The sequence below is a fragment of the Linepithema humile genome, chromosome 3, assembly GCF_040581485.1.
Source record: "Linepithema humile isolate Giens D197 chromosome 3, Lhum_UNIL_v1.0, whole genome shotgun sequence".
NCBI lineage: Eukaryota > Metazoa > Arthropoda > Insecta > Hymenoptera > Formicidae > Linepithema > Linepithema humile.
The window spans coordinates 13,953,287-13,971,753 of record NC_090130.1 but is presented as its reverse complement, the minus strand read 5'-3'; the positions used below and the strand labels follow the sequence as shown (position 1 = coordinate 13,971,753).

Here is an 18,467-nt window from a genome sequence, read left to right as displayed (position 1 = left end):
CTTGTTACAAGAAGAATCTTTAAGTCCAGAAAAGTAAAACCATGGAAGAGTCAGAGATTAAGAAATTTTTTCATCCACCAAGTGACAAAATAGTTAGTGGAAAATTTTTGCAATTCGTAGAGTCCATGATTAAAACTGAGTATATGCCCAGTCAACAAAATGTTAACAGCCTGCTGGCAGTTTGCGAGCAGATTTGCTCAGAACTTGGCAGCAAATACGATGCCATCTGTGTCCGCATTAAGCTCGTGTTTTGTCGGCAGAATCTGTCGACATAGGTTGACAGCAGATTGGCGACAGAAATCGAGCAGAACCTGCCGTCACAATTTAAATAGAATAGCGACATTTAAATGCTTCATTACAATTTTACATTTCTTGTTTCACTTATTAAAAGTAGTAAATGAGGTATGCAAAGTATATAATATATATTTGTTTTATTGGGACAAAAAAAAATACTTATGTTTTAATAAATTTATTAGGCGAAATCCCGAAATTACTGCAATATCGGGTCAACTCGCAGCGCATTTTCAATTTCAAAAATCAGTTTAATATTCTGAATCTCTTATGGGGATTGTATCAGATTATTGTATTAAACTGATAAGCTTCATTAAGCCACTGGCCACACTTTATATGCACTGTAGATGAATTTTGAGTACGAATTTATATATGAAGAAACACGCCGCATAGCGGCAAACAATATCAAATTGCACTGCGCAGATCCTGCTCGGTTTCTGCCACCAATCTGCTGTAATAATTCCGAGCAAATCCTATTCGGTTTCTGCTACTGATCTGCTGTCAAATTATGTCAGCAAGTTTTGTAACATTCCTGCTGACATTCTGCTATCATCATCTAATGTAACAGGTTTTGTATACAATCTGCAGTTTTTCTGCTAACAAAAATTTGTAGCAGATTTTGGTAATATCTATTTAAACAAACTTTGCTGACTGGGTGTATATATATATATATATATATATATATATATATATATATATATATATATATATATATATATATATATATCCATCTCGAAAAATGGTGATATTGCGTAGCCGCCCAGATCGCCGGATTTGACTGCACGAGACTTCTTTTTGTGGGGCTATCTAAAAAGTAAAGTGTACATCAATTGCCCACGCACTCTTGACGCCTTGAAAGTCAACATTTGTGCAGAAATTGCACAAATTACCATTGAGACGCTGCGCAAAGTCATGGAAAATGACCAGAGAAGAGCTTTCTTTTTTTTTTTTTTTTTTTTGGTAAGGCGGGGGAACCCTTTATGGATACCCTCAGGCTTCGGGGGAGAACCCGAGGGTTATGTGGGAGTTCCCAGGGAAGGTGTCCCTGGGTATACTCACTAAAACCCCCGCCGGTAGCCATCCTAACCCGTATTGAGAGGGGGTGAGGCATCGCCAGCGGCATTCATCTCACCCCCTCTCGGGTTTGACCGTTGTTCGGTCTCTTCCCAGGGGGGAGAGAGATAACTTCTCTCTCCCACCCCTCTGTTTCATCTCTTATTATTATTAGTGGGGAAGACTGGGCTACCTCAGTCTCCCCCCGCCCTCCCTGGTTTGTGTGTGGGGGGCCGGGACCCCCGCTCACGGTTGGCCCCCGCTGGGGGGGAGAGGGGGGAATTCACCCAGCCTCTCTATGCATGCATGGGGATATCCCTTTCTTGGGATGTAAGTCCCCAGGGGTCTCTCAGATTGTGATGGTGGTGGTGGCAAGTTTCCTTACCACTTTCTGAGAGACCCCTACTCCTATCAGTCCCTGCGTAGGGCTGGTATACGGCGACGGGAGATTATTCTTCTTCTCCGCCGCGTTGCGGTCGGGGGAGTACCCCCGCCGCCGTTACCTCCCGTTCTTCTCTGCGAAGGGGGGGGAGGTGGGGAGGATGGTGGAGTGCTGTCCACCTCCACCGCCTCCCCTCTTCTGATTCGTTCCGCCTCCTCTTTTTGCAGCATTACAGCGCCGCAGAAATCGGAGGCGGCCTTCCACTTATCCTCTCCCTTCAGCATTGCTTGAACCAATGCCGGAAGGGAGAGGTCCTCTCCCACCACTGCGGTCAGGGCTCGGCGCTCCTCCGTCCAAGCCTCACACTCGGTGAGGGTGTGCTGCGCCGAGTCCCGACCGGCCGCACAGTTGTGGCATCCCGTCGTATGCTCCCTACCAATCCTGCACAGGTAGTCACTGAAGCAACCATGCCCGGTGAGTACCTGTGTCAGGTGGAACTCGAGTCCTCGTCCTCGCCTGTCTACCCATTCCGGCAGACAGGGCTGGATGGCGTGGGTAGTCCATCTACCCGTCGCAGAATCCGCAATGGCCTCCTGCTATTGGGATATAGCTCTGCGACGGGCATTCCTCCTGATTTTTTCCACGGCCCCTGGTCTTAGACGGGCACTCCCGGTGCGATCAGGGTCCCTCGTACGCCGATAAACCTCGGCGTACGAGTTCGCTAAGAACTCGACCGGGAGGAGGCCCGCCAGGGCCGTGGCCGCCATAAACGACGTCGTGCAGTAGGACCGAATGATCCTTGAGGCCAGCCGGCGCTGTTGGCGATGAACCATCGCTTGGATTCGCCGACTGACCAGGACTTTATCGGCCCATACCGGTGCCCCGTAAAGGGACACCGACTGCACGACATTGGCGTACAAACGCCGAACCCTTACGTTCGGCCCACCCACGTTGGACCAGAAAAGAGCTGAACAATGCATCAATGCTCGCGGTGATTATTTGCCCGATATCACCTTTCGAACTTAGACCAATACAATTGTAACGGACTCAGTAAATAATTTTCACAAAATTTTAAAAATATTTTCTATTTAAAAACTTTAAATTAAAAAACAACATCGGGGACTTAATTTTGCCGCACCTGTATATACATATATAAAATAAAATTGTTTAAATCAGCGCTCAGAATTAGTTGCACATTTCGGACCGATTTCCGAGACAACGCCTCCTGTTCCACCACTACCGCTCGGCCGCTGGCGGCCGAGCCGCCGATAGCTCTGGCTCAGGAGCGTTTTATATTAGAAATAGGCTGGATTGTTTAGGCATCTTTCGGGAAATCGTAACATTTTTTTCACTACATAAATAATGTTTATTTTTATTAATACATAATGTATATATATTTAATTATTAATGAAAATAAACATTATTTATGTAGCAAAGAAAATATTACTATTTTCTGAGAGGTGCCTCAACAACCCAGCCTATTTCTTATATAAAACGCTCCTGCGCCAGAGCTATCGGCGGCTCGGCCGCCAACGGCCGAGCGGTAGTGGGGGAACAGGAGGCGTCGTCTCGGGAATCGGCCCGAAATGTGCAACTAATTCCGAGCGCTGGTTTAAATGCTCCGTGATGCATTTATTACTTTACATTATTGTTATAACATTATTAGTATTAAAAATCTTACATTATCTTCATTTTATTTTAGTATTGAATTAATTCTGATATCACCGCTTACCGATAACCTCCATGGCGTCACAGGCAAGTCGAGTGCCGGTTATCAGTGACCCCAATGGCATTCAACGTGTTAAAGTTCTAAAGTAAACAAAAAAACTCAATGTACGCGCAATAATAAAATATAAGAATCGACTGAAAACGTGCAACATTACTCAAAGAACGGATTGCACGATAAGATAAAGATTAATAGACGACGAATAGGGATTATGACTAGCAAAAACTAAAGCCAGTAAAAGAAGATGATTCTTTTTTGTAACATACATTCACGGCAGAAGTACATCACATACAAATAAAGAAAGTAGGAAACGCATGTATAATATATTAGAGTGGAGCAAAAAAAGCGAATTTTGAGATATCGCTTTACAATTTGGGGAAAAGTTGCCTCTCATAATCAGAATATGCAACTATATGTAAAATTTGAGCGAAATTGGACAACATCTTCTCTCGCCTCAAAACGGTCAAAGTTTTATATAAATAGGGTGTCCCACCAAAAATGGTCACCCCCTTTTATCTTTAAAATTAAAAAAGACCATAACAAATATATATCAAAATTAAATTAAATGGTTCAAACTGAACTCTATTGTGCGCATAATATTTTGCTTACAAAAGTTATCCGTGTTAACAAACGGAGAGGTATGCATAAATTTTTTATAATAATGTGGATATTTTGATGTAAAAAAAGTTGTAGCGCTGTTTGAAAAGAATACAACGATGTATGATTTAATGTAAGTATAATATTTTACATATTATACGAGTTTTATCGGCTTGAAATATTGCGGGTGACGTCTACCTTTTCACTTCGGCCCTGTAATATGGCCAACTTCTGACTCGTGCGTTAGAGATTGACGTATGTCAATTAAAGTTGTAGCGCTGTTAATAATTAATTAATTATTGAAGTTGGCCGTATCGCATGGCATTGTATGCGTCTTGAAACGCTTTATTAGAAGCTAAGTAAAAAAGATATCATTTTATTTAAAAAAACAAAATTGACTTTTACACTTCCATCCACAAAAAAACTATTGACATAAAATTATGTCTTAAAATCAAGCAAGATTGGTCTGATGCATTGTTTTCTATCGCCAAAAGCAGGCGAGTTATTCAGGTGGCTTGTTTTCGATGCCTCACCCTGTATATTGTCTACTGCACTTACCTATTTACTAAATTCCGTCTGGCTCTATGGCAGTAGATTCCTATCTACCATCTCTTCTTTCAATCTCTTTGGTAATATCGATATGTACATATTATGTAACATTGGCATTAATGTATTCGAATCTTTCGAATTACGATATTACGAATTGATAGTACAGATCGATAGTACTGCTTATGTTCGAACTGTCCGAACTAAAAGCTCATTTTTCTGTTTGGAATTATTCGAACATATATGTTTGTTAATTTTTTGTCTGACCTCTAATTATGATTAATAACCAACTGTTTATCTTCTTTTGCTTTCACATTTATTAATTTTCTACATAATATTCAAATTTTTCTTATACTTTAAATCTTAATATTTTCTATAACATTCATGTTTATGGTTTTTTAATTTTATGAATAAATACTATTTAATTTTGGTAAACCTTCGGAAAATCCACCTATATGAAATAATGGGTAAGAATACCCAATTCCTACGTATTTTTGCCTGCTAAACACAGATATAAAATTTAAAAATAGCGCTCGGACTTGTAAGTCGAAAAAAACGCAAAAAATCTTGTTTTTTATCGATATTTTCTAAAATATTGATTGTACAAAAAAAAGTCAGACAAAATATGAAGCTCGTGATATTGTATACACAAAAGACCCTATACGTAATAAACGTAAATACAATACTTTAGTCACCATATTTTAAAAAACTAATAAACAAGCCGCCTGAATCGGTCGATTGAATCTCGCTTTGCGTGGAAAATTGTAAACCTATGTGGAACGCGTGGAAAGTGTATGCGTGGAGGCAGTGTGTTCCGTCCCCCTGCGGGGGGCACCACTATAATAAAAATCTAACCTAACCCTACCTACTTACTTACCCCTATCCTTGGGTTAACCTAATCTTACAATTAGATTAACTCAAGAGTAGGGTAGGTAAGTAGGGTTAGGTTAGGTTTTTATTATAGTGGTGCCCCCCGCAGGGGGACAGAACACACTGCCTCTACGCATACACTTTCCACGCGTTCCACATGGGTTTACAATTTTCCACGCAAAGCGAGCTTCAATCGACCGATTCAGCCGGCCTGTTTATCAGTTTTAAATATGGCGATTAAAGTATTAAATTTACATTTATTATGTATAGGATCTTTTTTATATACAGTATCACGAGCTTCATATTTTGTCTGACAACTTTTTTTGTACAATTAATATTTTAGGAAATATCGATAAAAAACAAGTATTTTTCAAGATGGCGGTCTAAATATATCCGATCGACAAAAAATTTTTTCAGATTTGTATTCAGGAGTCCAAAATACGTAGGAATTGGGTATTCTTATCCATTATTTCATATAGGTGGGTTTTTCGAAGATTTACCAAAAACATTATAATTATATGTATGTGTATACAGAAATATTTTTTAAGAAGGATTTTTAAATTAGAAAGTCAAAAAATAAATAATTTTTGGGAATTAAAAAAAAAAATAAAAGGAAACATCAAATTGCGACTTATTTCATATACAATATATTATAAATAATATATTGAAATATATTATAAATTGTGTTAATAAAAAAAAAATTTTGTTAGTCAATTTTTATAAAAAAGTGTGACGCGCAGATTGTCTAAAATAGCGTTCAATGAAATTGGTTAATCGATGGGCGTGTTGGCCATAATTATTGATTCCAAAACAAAAAACCAAAGATATTCTTAAAATTAATAAAAGTATCTAGTGCATGAACTTAAAAAATTAAAAAAAAAGCTAAAAATTCACAAAATGGTAGCACTTTAAAGTTGGAATTCAATTTTTTGTCCTTTTTTCGTTGTTATAAATCTATTAAAAAATGGTAATTTCATGCATTAGCACAAACTATCTACTTTACAACAAAACAAAACCAAAGTGAATTGGTTGACTTTCAGAAATATTATGCCCACCAGTTCTGAAAACATGGTTTCGAGAAAATCGCGTTTTAAAGTTCCGAGCGCACGGATTTTACCTTTATTAATCCATTGAATAGCGTGTATTTCTAAAAATTTTTCAAATTTCGAAAAATTCCTTTACACACATATATTAGATACATAGAAGATTCAGAAAATGCAAAAAAAAAATCGATTTTTTGAAATTTCCAAACTAGAAATCTTTCTTAAAAGAAGGGTGACGATAAGGGTCTCAATCGGCCTCAGTTGTTTTTATTATAAATTGATATTACTACTAGTAACATTAATAAATGTATAAGTTGTATTGAAATATTTAGCAACCAGTGATAATGGTGATTTCTATTAGGCAATATTATAAATATAATAAAGAAGAATTAAAAGGTGATTCAAAGATTATATTGAAACAAAAATAATGAAGTTTAGTATTATAGTATTACAATAGTAATTACAATAGGCTTTATAAGCATCTACACTTTCGGTAGAACTCCCTGCAGAATCTTTTTCAGGTTTCGTCTGTGTCTTAGAATGAAGATGTATTTTTTCTTTTATTTCTAACACCTTCTGTATAACATTTGCCACAAATTCGGTTATTAACATAAAATCAGGATTTTGCATTGTCAAATATTCAAGCACTTCACTTAAAGATTTTAATTGCTTACCAGTTTTACGAGATTGAACAGCAACAAAAGTATGATTTAGACATTTTCTGTCCTTAAGTAACTACTTAAACAAGACTGCACTAGTGGAATATTGTTGATACACCAATAAAATAACTAAATAATGACGTCCAAGTAAATAAGATAGCTTTTCTCTTCAAATATTACTCGCAAAAAGAAACATAAAACAGACCGTATTTTGTGCTGTAAGTGTGGGGTAGATTTTGTTTAAGTTTATCTTTTACTACCCACGCATTGCAGTACTACAATCAATTTTACGTATGTTGTGTCTTATGTAATTATGCACTACATGTGTAAAAATCTTTGTGGTACACGAATGCGCTGTATAAAATAATTGCGACCGAATACTTAAAAAATATGATTTTTCGTGGTTTTTGACGGTCAGACTTAAGTTCAGGACGTATATTGAATAGATGGTATTAAAATATAATAAAAAAATATTTTTGTATGATATTTCCAAAGACTCCATATCTTCTATATTTACTAACAAGATATGAAAGAAAATTAATTTCACATATTTAAGAAAAAGTAGTATTTTGGAGCCGATTTGGGGTCTTATTACTACCCATCCTTTACAAAATATTTCATTGATGAGATAATGGTAAAATTTTCTGTTACAGATTATCACGCATGTCTGTCGTATTTTTCGATTAAAAAAATGTAAGAAACCAAGTCAAAAAACATTATTAGGCTTGCTCTTTGCTATTGCAGGAATATTATTGTATTCCTTTATTGAAACAAAAGAAAACTATTACGTACGTATATTTGTGTCATATACTTAGAATGTCCAATTTTAGTACAACCATCTAAATAGCTAATAAGTAGTAGAGTGAAAATAGTGGTATAAAAAAATAATCTATGCAAAAATTGCATGGTTTGAATTGAAAAAAGACATTTTTTTTAAAATCATATAACAAATGCCAATATTTTAATATGTAAATATGTATATCTTATAAAAGTGTAAGATAGGACACCACACAATTTTTATGGGGAAACAGTGTCGGTCAAATTATCAGAATTTTTTATATGTTATAGTTCTTGTGTCTCTAATCAAAAAACTTAATGGGCAAAACTTTTGTATGTATAGTTTTTAAATTTTAGGCATATAAAAGTCTTTTTCATAAAATCTGTTCGCATGCTAAGCCTACGTGAGTTTGTCGTGCATACCTGTCTGTACAAGATGTTATTCTTTATAAAAGAATGGTGAAGTTTCACAGACATATATTTTTTGTATTTCTTATCTTATACAGTCATGACGTTTGACAATCGGAAGTGCAAATGTCCAAGTTTGATGTGCGTAACTCAAAGTCTCTCTATGTGCGTAACTTTGGTCACCCGGCACACATCAAAGCGGTAGTCTAATTCCTGTCAGAATTGTCATATGGTAACCATCCCGGTCCCTGGACATAACGTCATGTGACTTCTTCCTGTGGGGTGAAAGACATCCTGTACGTGAAAGACATAATTTACCCTCAATGCTCCGATCATTCCGGGATCTTCAGGAAAGGATCACCCGTGCTGTGGATGCCATCATACTGAACATGCTCGATTGAGTCTGACAAGAATTAGACTATTGCTTGGATGTGTGCCGAGTGAGCAAAGGTGTGTAAATAGAGGAACTTTGAATTACGCACATCAAATGTGAACATTATCCACTTCCGATTAAGAGATGTCATGACTGTATAAGGTAAGAAATACAGAAAATACGTCTGTGAAACTCTACCATTCTTTTATGATCATCTATATGCGTATTTTTATGTACATGCATGTTTGTAGATGTCCTTATGCTTTTGTGAATGTTTGTGCGTGTATGCTACTTTTATTTATTAAGGCAAATTGGTACATTTACGACTGGTTAGAGTAGATAAAAGATTATTGCTAATACATAGTGCTATTACTGATTGGCTCCGCCATTTTCAGATAAAGGCTAACGCCAAGTCCTCATAGACAATGTTCCCCAAATCTCGTACCTTAATTTATGATTTAAAAATTGCATTAATTGAACACTCTCGTCAAGCTGATTAAAAAGTGATATATAGGGTGTCCCATTTTAAAAACCCCACGTGAATAACTTTTCAAAGAGACATTTTCAAGAAAAATGATTTAGACCAAAGTTGTTGGGTTTGGAGAGGGACATCCGATGATGACATTAGTTTAACTTAGGGTATACATGCCAAGGTCATATGGAGGTCAACTTTGTTTTTTTAAATAGAACACCCTATTTTTGATTCCAAAATCTAATAGCTGGTGTCAAGAGCTTTTCAAAACATTATAATGAAGTTATTTTTCATTAAGTACTTTTTGAGTTATAAAGCTTGTAAATTACAGTATTTTGTTAATAATTATCGCTAGAACTCTTGGGGTGGCGTCCAAAACTCTCAACAGAACTGCCGGTTATCGAGAAAAATTTTTGTTAGAAATTTTTTGAATCCGAAACTTCAATCATCGAGAACTTTTTTATTTCGCCTCTGAGCGCTTCGAATGTTAATAATTATCGCTAGAACTCTTCGGGGGGCGTCCAGAACTCTCAACAAAACTGCCGGTTATCGAGAAAAATTTTTGTTAGAAATTGTTAATTATTAACACTCGAAGCGCTCAGAGGCAAAATAAAAAAGTTCTCGATGGTTGAAGTTTCGGATTCGAAAAATTTCTAAGTCCTAAAGAAAAAAAAATTTTTTTTCGGTAATCGGCAGTTCTGTTGAGAGTTCTGTATAGCCCCTCACGAGTTCTAATGATTATCCTTAAGGCTCGAAACGTTAAAATCAAAATTGAACAAGTTCTCGCTATTTTTCGTTTTCTAAGTCGAGAATTTCAAATTTAATTTACGTAGTATTTCGAGCAGAACTATTTTTGAAACTTATCTAGAACTATAGAACTATTTGAAATCTACTCAGAACTATAAAAAAATTTGGATTTTTTACATAATGGGGGGTGTCGTGAAGTTAGCCCACCCGTTTTTCAAATGATGTTTTCTTTACTTTAAATCAGTGCTCGGAATTAGTCTGAACATTTCAGCCGATTTCCGTGGTATACGCCTCCTTTCCTCTCCTTACCGCGCGCGCCGCAGCCGCTAGGGCCAGCGCCGCCGAGCGTTAGGAGCGGCACTATCTGATTAGGTTCTATGAGTAGGTTCTTCTCCCTATTTATTAAAATTTAAAAAAATTTATTAAAATTTATTAAAAATAAATTTTTTTTTAAATTTATTAAGTGGAAATATTTCAATAGATTTCTACGTCACCCATGAGGTACTAATACTGACACGTTTTTCAAAAAGTGGTTTTTATCTACATTATTGCATCAATTGTTCATTCTCACATAAAAGGCTAAGAAAATCTAATTAAGAAAATCTCTTTTACATATATATTTTTTTTTAAATTAAGAATTTATTTTTATCTTTAGTGGAATAGGTCTACGGGGGAAACCATTTAAAAAAAAACGCGTCAGCATTAGTATCTCATGGGTGACGTGGAAATCTATTGAAATATTTCCACTTAATAAATTTAAAAATAAAAAATTTATTTTTAATAAATTTTAATACATTTTTTAAAATTTTAATAAATAGGGAAAAGAACCCACTCATAATCAGATAGTGTCGCTCCTAACGCTCGGCGGCGCTGGCCCTAGCGGCTGCGGCGCGCGCGGTAAGGAGAGGAAAGGAGGCGTATATCACGGAAATCGGCTGAAATGTTCAGACTAATTCCGAGCACTGCTTTAAATGGCAGAACTCTTTCTAAAATGGTCTGAGAACTCTAGAACTCCTCGGGGGGCATCCAGAACTCTTATCATTTTTTTCAATTTTGAAAAATGGGGGGCCAACTTCACAGAGGTAGTCAGAACTCTTATCAGATCGGTGAGAACTGATAAAAAATTCTTTTTTACTTAAAAGTTGACCTTTGGAAGTTGAAAATAGCGTTAGATTGAAAAATAATTATTTTACAGGAAAAAGTCATAAGACTTTTCTGTAGAACTCTAAGAATGCTATTCAGAACTCTTATCAGATTGGCTAGAGCTAATAAAAAATTTTTTTTACCCCAAAGTTAATTTTTGAAAGTTAAAAATAGCGTTAGCTTGAAAAATAATTATTTTAGAAAAAAAAGTCATAAGACTTTTTTGTAGAATTTTGGGAACGCTACTCAGAACTATTATCAGATCGGCTAGAACTAGTAAAAAAATTCTTTTTTACTTAAAAGTTGACTTTCGGAAGTTAAAAATAGCGTTAGCTTGAAAAATAATTACTTTACAGGAAAAAGTCATAAGACTTTTCTGTAGAACTCTGGGAACACTACTCGGAACTCTTATCAGATCGGCTAGAACTTATAAAAAAATTTTTTTCTTAAAAGTTGACTTTTGAAAGTTAAAAATAGCGTTCACTTGAAAAACAATTGTTTTAGAGAAAAAAGTCATAAGACTGTTCTGTAGAATTCTTGGAACGCTACTCAGAACTCTTATCAAATTGGTTAGAACTAATAAAAAAAAGTTTTTTAACGTAAAAGTTAACTTTTACATGTTAAAAATAACGTTAACTTGATAAAAATAATTATTTTTAGGAAAAAAGAGATTAAAATATCTTACAAGTCACATAAAAATGTCGCAAAAATACAATCTGGAATTAGAGCACAGAATTCGTAGAAGCCAAATAAAAAGCGATAATTATAGCTCAAAAATGACATTTTTTGAAAATTAAAAAAAATTTTTTTTTTAATTTCAAACAAAACTTATTAGTGCCCTGAACACTTCTGATAAATTTTATTAGAATCGTATGAGCTATTTAGAAATTATTTAAAAATAGCAAAGTTACTTTATAACCACCCTGTATATATTCTATTGTAGTTGCGTTTGTCAAAATTGAGATATTATCAAAATCGGAGACATCGTCAGGGAATTTGTTTGTAACGATGCAGCATGCATGCGCTGTAACACTAGCGTCTCGCATGCACACGTTTGCGCCGACGTATCACCACACACATTCGCATTATACATTCTCGCGCTGCACGCTCACATTTATATACTGTATTCATACGAATTGTTACGTCAGAACCTGGAGGGAAAGGGGCGGAGTCAGGTATACGGACGGATGCAACAATAAAAGTATGAATTTGTGGTGTTTGCTCGCTGGTCGGTATAAGAGGAGGCGACCGCGCGAGCCGAACGATTTCCCTTGGCTGAGAACAGGTCAACGATCGTAAGGATCGATATTACGCTGTTAGAGGCCTCAACCAATCGTTTGTGGTCCCCTTTTCTGGTCAAGAGAATTAACTCTTTTTATGAAGGGCGGAACCTCGTGCAATTTTCAAAAGGAGAGGTGTTAGAGAGAGAGAGAGAGAGAGAGAGAGAGAGAGAGAGAGAGAGAGAGAGAGAGAGAGAGATGATTGTGAAAACTAGACTTACTACTTGGATGTCTTCGAAATGTATTTAGATCTCCAATTCTAAAGTCCAGGTGTAGTCGGCCTTGAGGTGTACTTGATTCTCCTGGGGTCAGTTAGTGGTATCCGCACTGGGTCGATCGGAGACTGATTGCAGCTGAAAGGGATGAGAGTGAAGGGCCACGGCCGATGAGCGTTATATCCTTCGCGCCGAGAAAACTGATCGGAGGCGTTGCACAGATCCTCGTATTCGTAGTCAAAATAATTTCTTTGAACACCGATGTATTCTGAATTGTCTTCCGTAACCGGTCTCGTGTACTGGAGAAGTAATTGGCGCGCACGGTATTTTACTCCCCCACGTCGCGTCTTAGATTTGGGCATGAAGGATAATATTGTCAATCCGAAAATTCCAGGCTAAAAGCGTGCGGTGGTCCGCACCACGCTTAGCGGGGATACAGAAACCAAGTACAACGTGCGGTGGTCCGCACCGGAGCAAATAGTTCTGAGTGCTGATTCAGAGAGATAACTGGGTGGTTGGGTGTTAGGTAGGGTGTAGGTTGTACACGAAAAAAGAGATCGAATTGTTTTAACAGACACTTTACTAAATCTATTTTGTTACAAACACTTACAGTCACTTAAAAAATGTTATGAATTATTTCTAAGTCCCAATATTCAAACTGTTCGGGTAATACTAAAAGTCTCTCTCTACTAACTGGCTGGCTCTCTAGCTAAAAACTCTCTGCCTGACTCTTGCTGGGTCCCTTCCTTTTATACTCAGATTTTTTGGTTTTGGAAGGGAGATATTCCTTAAGATTTTGGATCCTTGAGGAAATCTTAGGGTGGAAGAAAGTAATAAAGATAGATTTCCAATAGGAAATCGAACTTAAGGATAGGCGGGAATAAGGCGAGATACCTGGTGGTGGTATTTAGTGTAGACGCTATAAAATTTTATCGGTGCGGACGTGATCATCGCCGGAAACTCAAAGGACAATTTATCTTATCGGAAATTTCGATATGTGTCTCAAATAATCTTAGTGAGTTTTATGGTTTTATTTTTACTTGTAAAGGCCAAATTTTCATTAAGATATACAGGGTGTCAATTAAGTTCCGGGACGGCTGAATATTTTCTCATGTAAGGTATTTTTGAAAAAGGTCAAGGTCATTTCTGAAGTAATTTTCAACGAGGAATTCAACGGTGACCTTCAATTTGACCTTGAGCTTGACCTTCAAGGTGAAAGCAACTATGTGTTTTCTTTATACCAATTGATTCGTCTTATTATTTTATGCATAAAAGTATTAAGGTAAGATTCTCAAAAATTAAATGTTTTACAAGATATTTTGTATTTTATGTCAAAATACTGTAATTTACAAGCCTCATAACTCGAAAAGTACTTAATGAAAAATAACTTCATTATAGTGTTTTGAAAAGCTCTTGACACCAGCTATTAGATTTTGGAATCAAAAATAGGGGTTTTTATTTAAAAAACCTAATCTAACCTTGAAATGACCTTGAAGGTCAAGCTCAAGGTCAAATTGAAGGTCACCGTTGAATTCCTCGTTGAAAATTACTTCAGAAATGACCTTGACCTTTTTCAAAAATACCTTACATGAGAAAATATTTAGCCGTCCCGGGACTTAATTGACACCCTGTATATATATATATTTTTTTTTTATAAGATATGTAACGGACAAATTTCCATTGGGGATCTCTTTGAGTTTTACCGACTGATCGTGAGAAAGTTGCGCAAAGAAGAACCGTGTAGGATGTAGGACGTAACAGAATCATACAACACATTTCCTCACATTCACACTATACATACACTGAAATTTCCATAAAACCATCGGATTTTTTGGTAAAACTTTATACTTATTATATACTAATAATAAATTAGTGTTTGATATAATTTGGGATTAATTAAAGATCACATTTATGTCAACTTCATGAATAAGCTGCTAGGAGCAGAACAAAATTGGAGGAGTAAACAATAACAAATTGGCAGCCCAAACACAAAACATTGATTTCCCAGCAATTTAGAAATTGAATTTACACCACTTGGGAAATAAGGAGCTCATATGTTTTGTCTGAAAATAATGACTTCCGGATGATTAGTAATACTTTCTTTTACCTACTCTACGACTGGTCGTTACAAGGTGCTAGCTATTGAGCTCTGTAACATACTCTGGAGAGAGCCTTTCTATAAGAGCCAATATGCCAATATGTAGTTTTCGGACCAAGGACAACAATAATAGCCGGGGGATGTCTGTATTTTTTCCACATCTACATCGTGTATTGGTGGGGATGAGACAGATCCGGCAATATTAAACTCTCTCTTTCCACAGTGGAACCCCACTCTTTCAAGGCTCTCTCCAGTATGTTATATAGCTCAATGGTGCCAGCTAGCAGCTGAGCATCGCAAATAACAATGCCGTAACGTTGGCATCTCTGGAATGGGATGGTCGATTGTAATTGTACCAACTTCCATTAATAAAAGTAGCATACATGCACAAACGTAGTCATCTATGTACACAAAAATATGTATGCACAGACGAGTATGCACGACAAACTTGCGTAGGTTAGCATGCAGACGGATGTTACGGAAAAAATTTTTAAATGTCTAAAACTAAAAAATTGTAAAAGGGTTTTGCCATTAAGGCATATTTTTTGATTAGAGACATAAAAACTGTAACATATAAAAAATTCAGACAATTTGACCTAACATAAAGTTTCCTCATAAGAATCATGTAAGATCCTTTATTGTGCAAAAAAGTATTGTGATAGACATCATGTAAATAATTATCTTAAGGGGATCCTGGAGTGACGAACTCCAACGTGAAAGTGCCACTATTTATTAGATAAAACTAAAAATCAGACTGATATCATCGATGTAATGTCTATGAGCCTCTGACTATATTTATTAAAAATACCAGCCTACGGATAAATCGCCTCTGCATATATTTATTAAAAGTGACCAGCTCAGGTTAGATCGCTTTTGGCATTATTCATTAAAAATGATCAGCTTAAATTAAATCGTCTCTGACTATATTTATTAAAAATTATTAGCTCACAATAAATCGCCTCTAGCTTTATTTGTTTGAGAATTGTTTCAAAATCATATTGATAATGGAGGAATTTCGGTGACAATTAGAAAGTAATATCAATTAATATTTTTTTGAAACGATTCCTTCAAATATCAAAAAACAACTAACTTCTTTACCTATGTTTTCTTTGCAAGTTTAAGAGGGACAAGTTTTTTATCCCATTATTTTTCTACTGCACAGCACATAAAACAATATATATTTTCACACACATGCACACATACAAAGTAACGTACACTGTACGATGTACAGGTTAGAGCTTTACGAACAGTGTTAATGTTACATTAAATATCAACTATTTCTAACATATATTCTAGTACAGTGCCTATATGGCTATATTTGTCAAATAATCTATTACTCTGTTTTATCTTATTACTTCAATTTGCATGCACATATATCCGTAAATTTTCAAACATAGTAATCTTTTATACTAAACATCTAAACTCAATTCTAAAGGTTTGATGTCATTCTTATAATCTAGTATTAGTAAACATCTCCGTTTTGTATGTTCAAACTAATAATTTTATATTGAACTAACAAGGAGAGGACGCGGACTTCGGGTCACCGATTTCAAAGAAATTTTTATATGGTATAGTACTCTATCAGAAGAGTACTTTAGTAAAAGGATAGGGCGCAACGCTCAGCCGTTTTCGAGAAAAATCGATTTGAAGTTCATGGCGTCCCTTATATTCCGGTCCTGTTGGGTCGATTACCGAGATGGCGGTGTAGCTCGGGCACTTAGGCTCTGGGTTATCACGCTGTCGACCTGAATTCGATCCCTGCCTATTATACTTTTTTTTTTTATTTATTTTATTTATTTTAGCGAATATTTGTTCATTATATTATTATAATGAAATAAATTTATATTAATTAACAATTTTGTTTTTTTTTTAATTTGCACTTTCACTACTTTTATCATATAAAAAATAAAGTAAAAAAAACGTCTACGATTTAAATAATATTATAATTATTATTTAATACCGGAAATATTTTATTAATCATAATTTAATTTGGTATGTAATTTTTCACTCAACTTCGTTGAGTTACTTATTGCTCCAACCATAATATTTGTATACCTAATGTTCTCACAACAGGTAACTGCTAACAGTTTTTAGCTCCCCTTCAGACTACTTCCCTTCTGTAACGTATATTCCTACATACCAAATTAAATTATGATTAATAAAATATTTCCGGTATTAAATAATAATTATAATATTATTTAAATCGTAGACGTTTTTTTTACTTTATTTTTTAAAATGATAGTAGTGAAAGTGCAAATTAAAAAAAACCAAAATTGTTAATTAAAATAATTTTATTTAATTATAATAATATAATGAATAAATATTCGCTAGAATAAATAAAATAAATAAAAAAAAAAGTATAATAGGCAGGGATCGAACCCAGGTCGACAGCGTGATAGCCTAGGGCCTAAGTGTCCGAGCTACGCCGCCATCTCGACAACCGATCCAACAGGACCGGAATATAAGGGACGCCATAAACTTCAAATCGATTTTTCTCGAAAACGGCTAAGCGTTGCGCCCTATCCTTTTACTAAAGTACTCTTCTGATAGAGTACTATACCATATAAAAATTTCTTTGAAATCGGTGACCTGAAGTCCGCGTCCTCCCCTTGTAAGAGTTGGTTAATAAAAATATACATTTTTAATTTCTTTTCCTCCTTGGCTTAAAATTTATACCTTGCAGATTATATTAATGTATATACTTAGAATCTTGGAAAAGAATATATAATTCTGTATAACCAAAAAAAAGATTACTGTGCCCAAAAAATATAGTATTTTTAATAAAACAAACGACTCTGGGATCCTTTTAATGTTAATTCAGTTCATGAATTATCCTTTATAAATAATTCTCAAATTAAAGTGATTCCGAACGAATCATATTTTCTGCTTTATTTCATTTTGACATGTCTTTTTGCTTAATTTTTTTTACTATTCTTATTTTTCATTTATTTTGTTACAGTACGTTCACAGCATATGGCATATTGTCATGGCAATATCATTAATATTTTTGCTGCCATTAACAAGATCGAAACAAACATCACTGAGAAGTACTTCATGCAATGTTGATAGTGCATCATTTGCATAGACTTGGAAAGAATCACATGAAATTACTATGTTTACGATAATTGATCAGGAAAACTTCTACTCCTAGTTAAATATTGTATTATAAATAAATACGTATATAACGTCTCCGACGTACTTATATTCAAAACTTCTTTATATTATTCAAAAAATATTGCCCATTTGGATTTACTTTAATAAATGAGCGAGAGTGGGAGAGGAAAGAAGAAGAAAAGAGGAGGGAAAAGAGAGAGAGGAAAAAAAAGAGAAAAAAAGAGAAGAGGAGTAGAGAGAGGGAAAGGGTAATAACACTTTAAATGTTTCATGCTCATTTTAGTGTTTTTGAAATTGTAAAATACAAATCTGTAGTTAAAATTACAACATTCAAAAAGAGAATTATTAACTAGTTAATTTTACATATATATACCAAACTACATGAAATATGATGTTTATAAACTCTGCACCGAAGCGGTGTAGTACACCGCGACGCCGCTACGCGCCGCAGGCCATCAGCCAAGCTCTACGCTGCGACGTGAACTAGCCTCGGAATCACGCCAGATCCGAGGGAGCACGCCCAATGGAAATCGGTAGCCGCGGTACTCCACGATTTTCGGGAGTTAGATAACCTACGCGGCGTCGGCAATAAATGCACGACTCGGTAACTCGCGGTATCGGAAATAGATGCTTGATTCGGTAACTCGCGGTACTCCGCAAAATTCGGGAGCAA

General features: G+C 35.5%; 1 protein-coding gene across 4 annotated transcripts in view; it reads left to right on the top strand.

The window, feature by feature from the left end:
• Window positions 1-17,891, top strand: part of LOC105680063 (transmembrane protein 8B-like) — a 230,855-nt gene extending 212,964 nt beyond the window's left edge. For 3 of the 4 annotated variants that reach the window (XM_067352077.1, XM_067352076.1, XM_067352080.1), the window contains 2 exons: window positions 7,821-7,955; window positions 17,640-17,891. In XM_067352077.1, coding sequence (XP_067208178.1) covers window positions 7,821-7,955; window positions 17,640-17,765 — 261 coding nt within the window. In that variant the 3' untranslated portion in view covers window positions 17,766-17,891. The remainder of the gene's footprint in view (window positions 1-7,820; window positions 7,956-17,639) is intronic. The other variant, XM_067352078.1, reaches the window with a different exon arrangement.
• The last annotated feature ends 576 nt before the right edge of the window (window positions 17,892-18,467 follow it).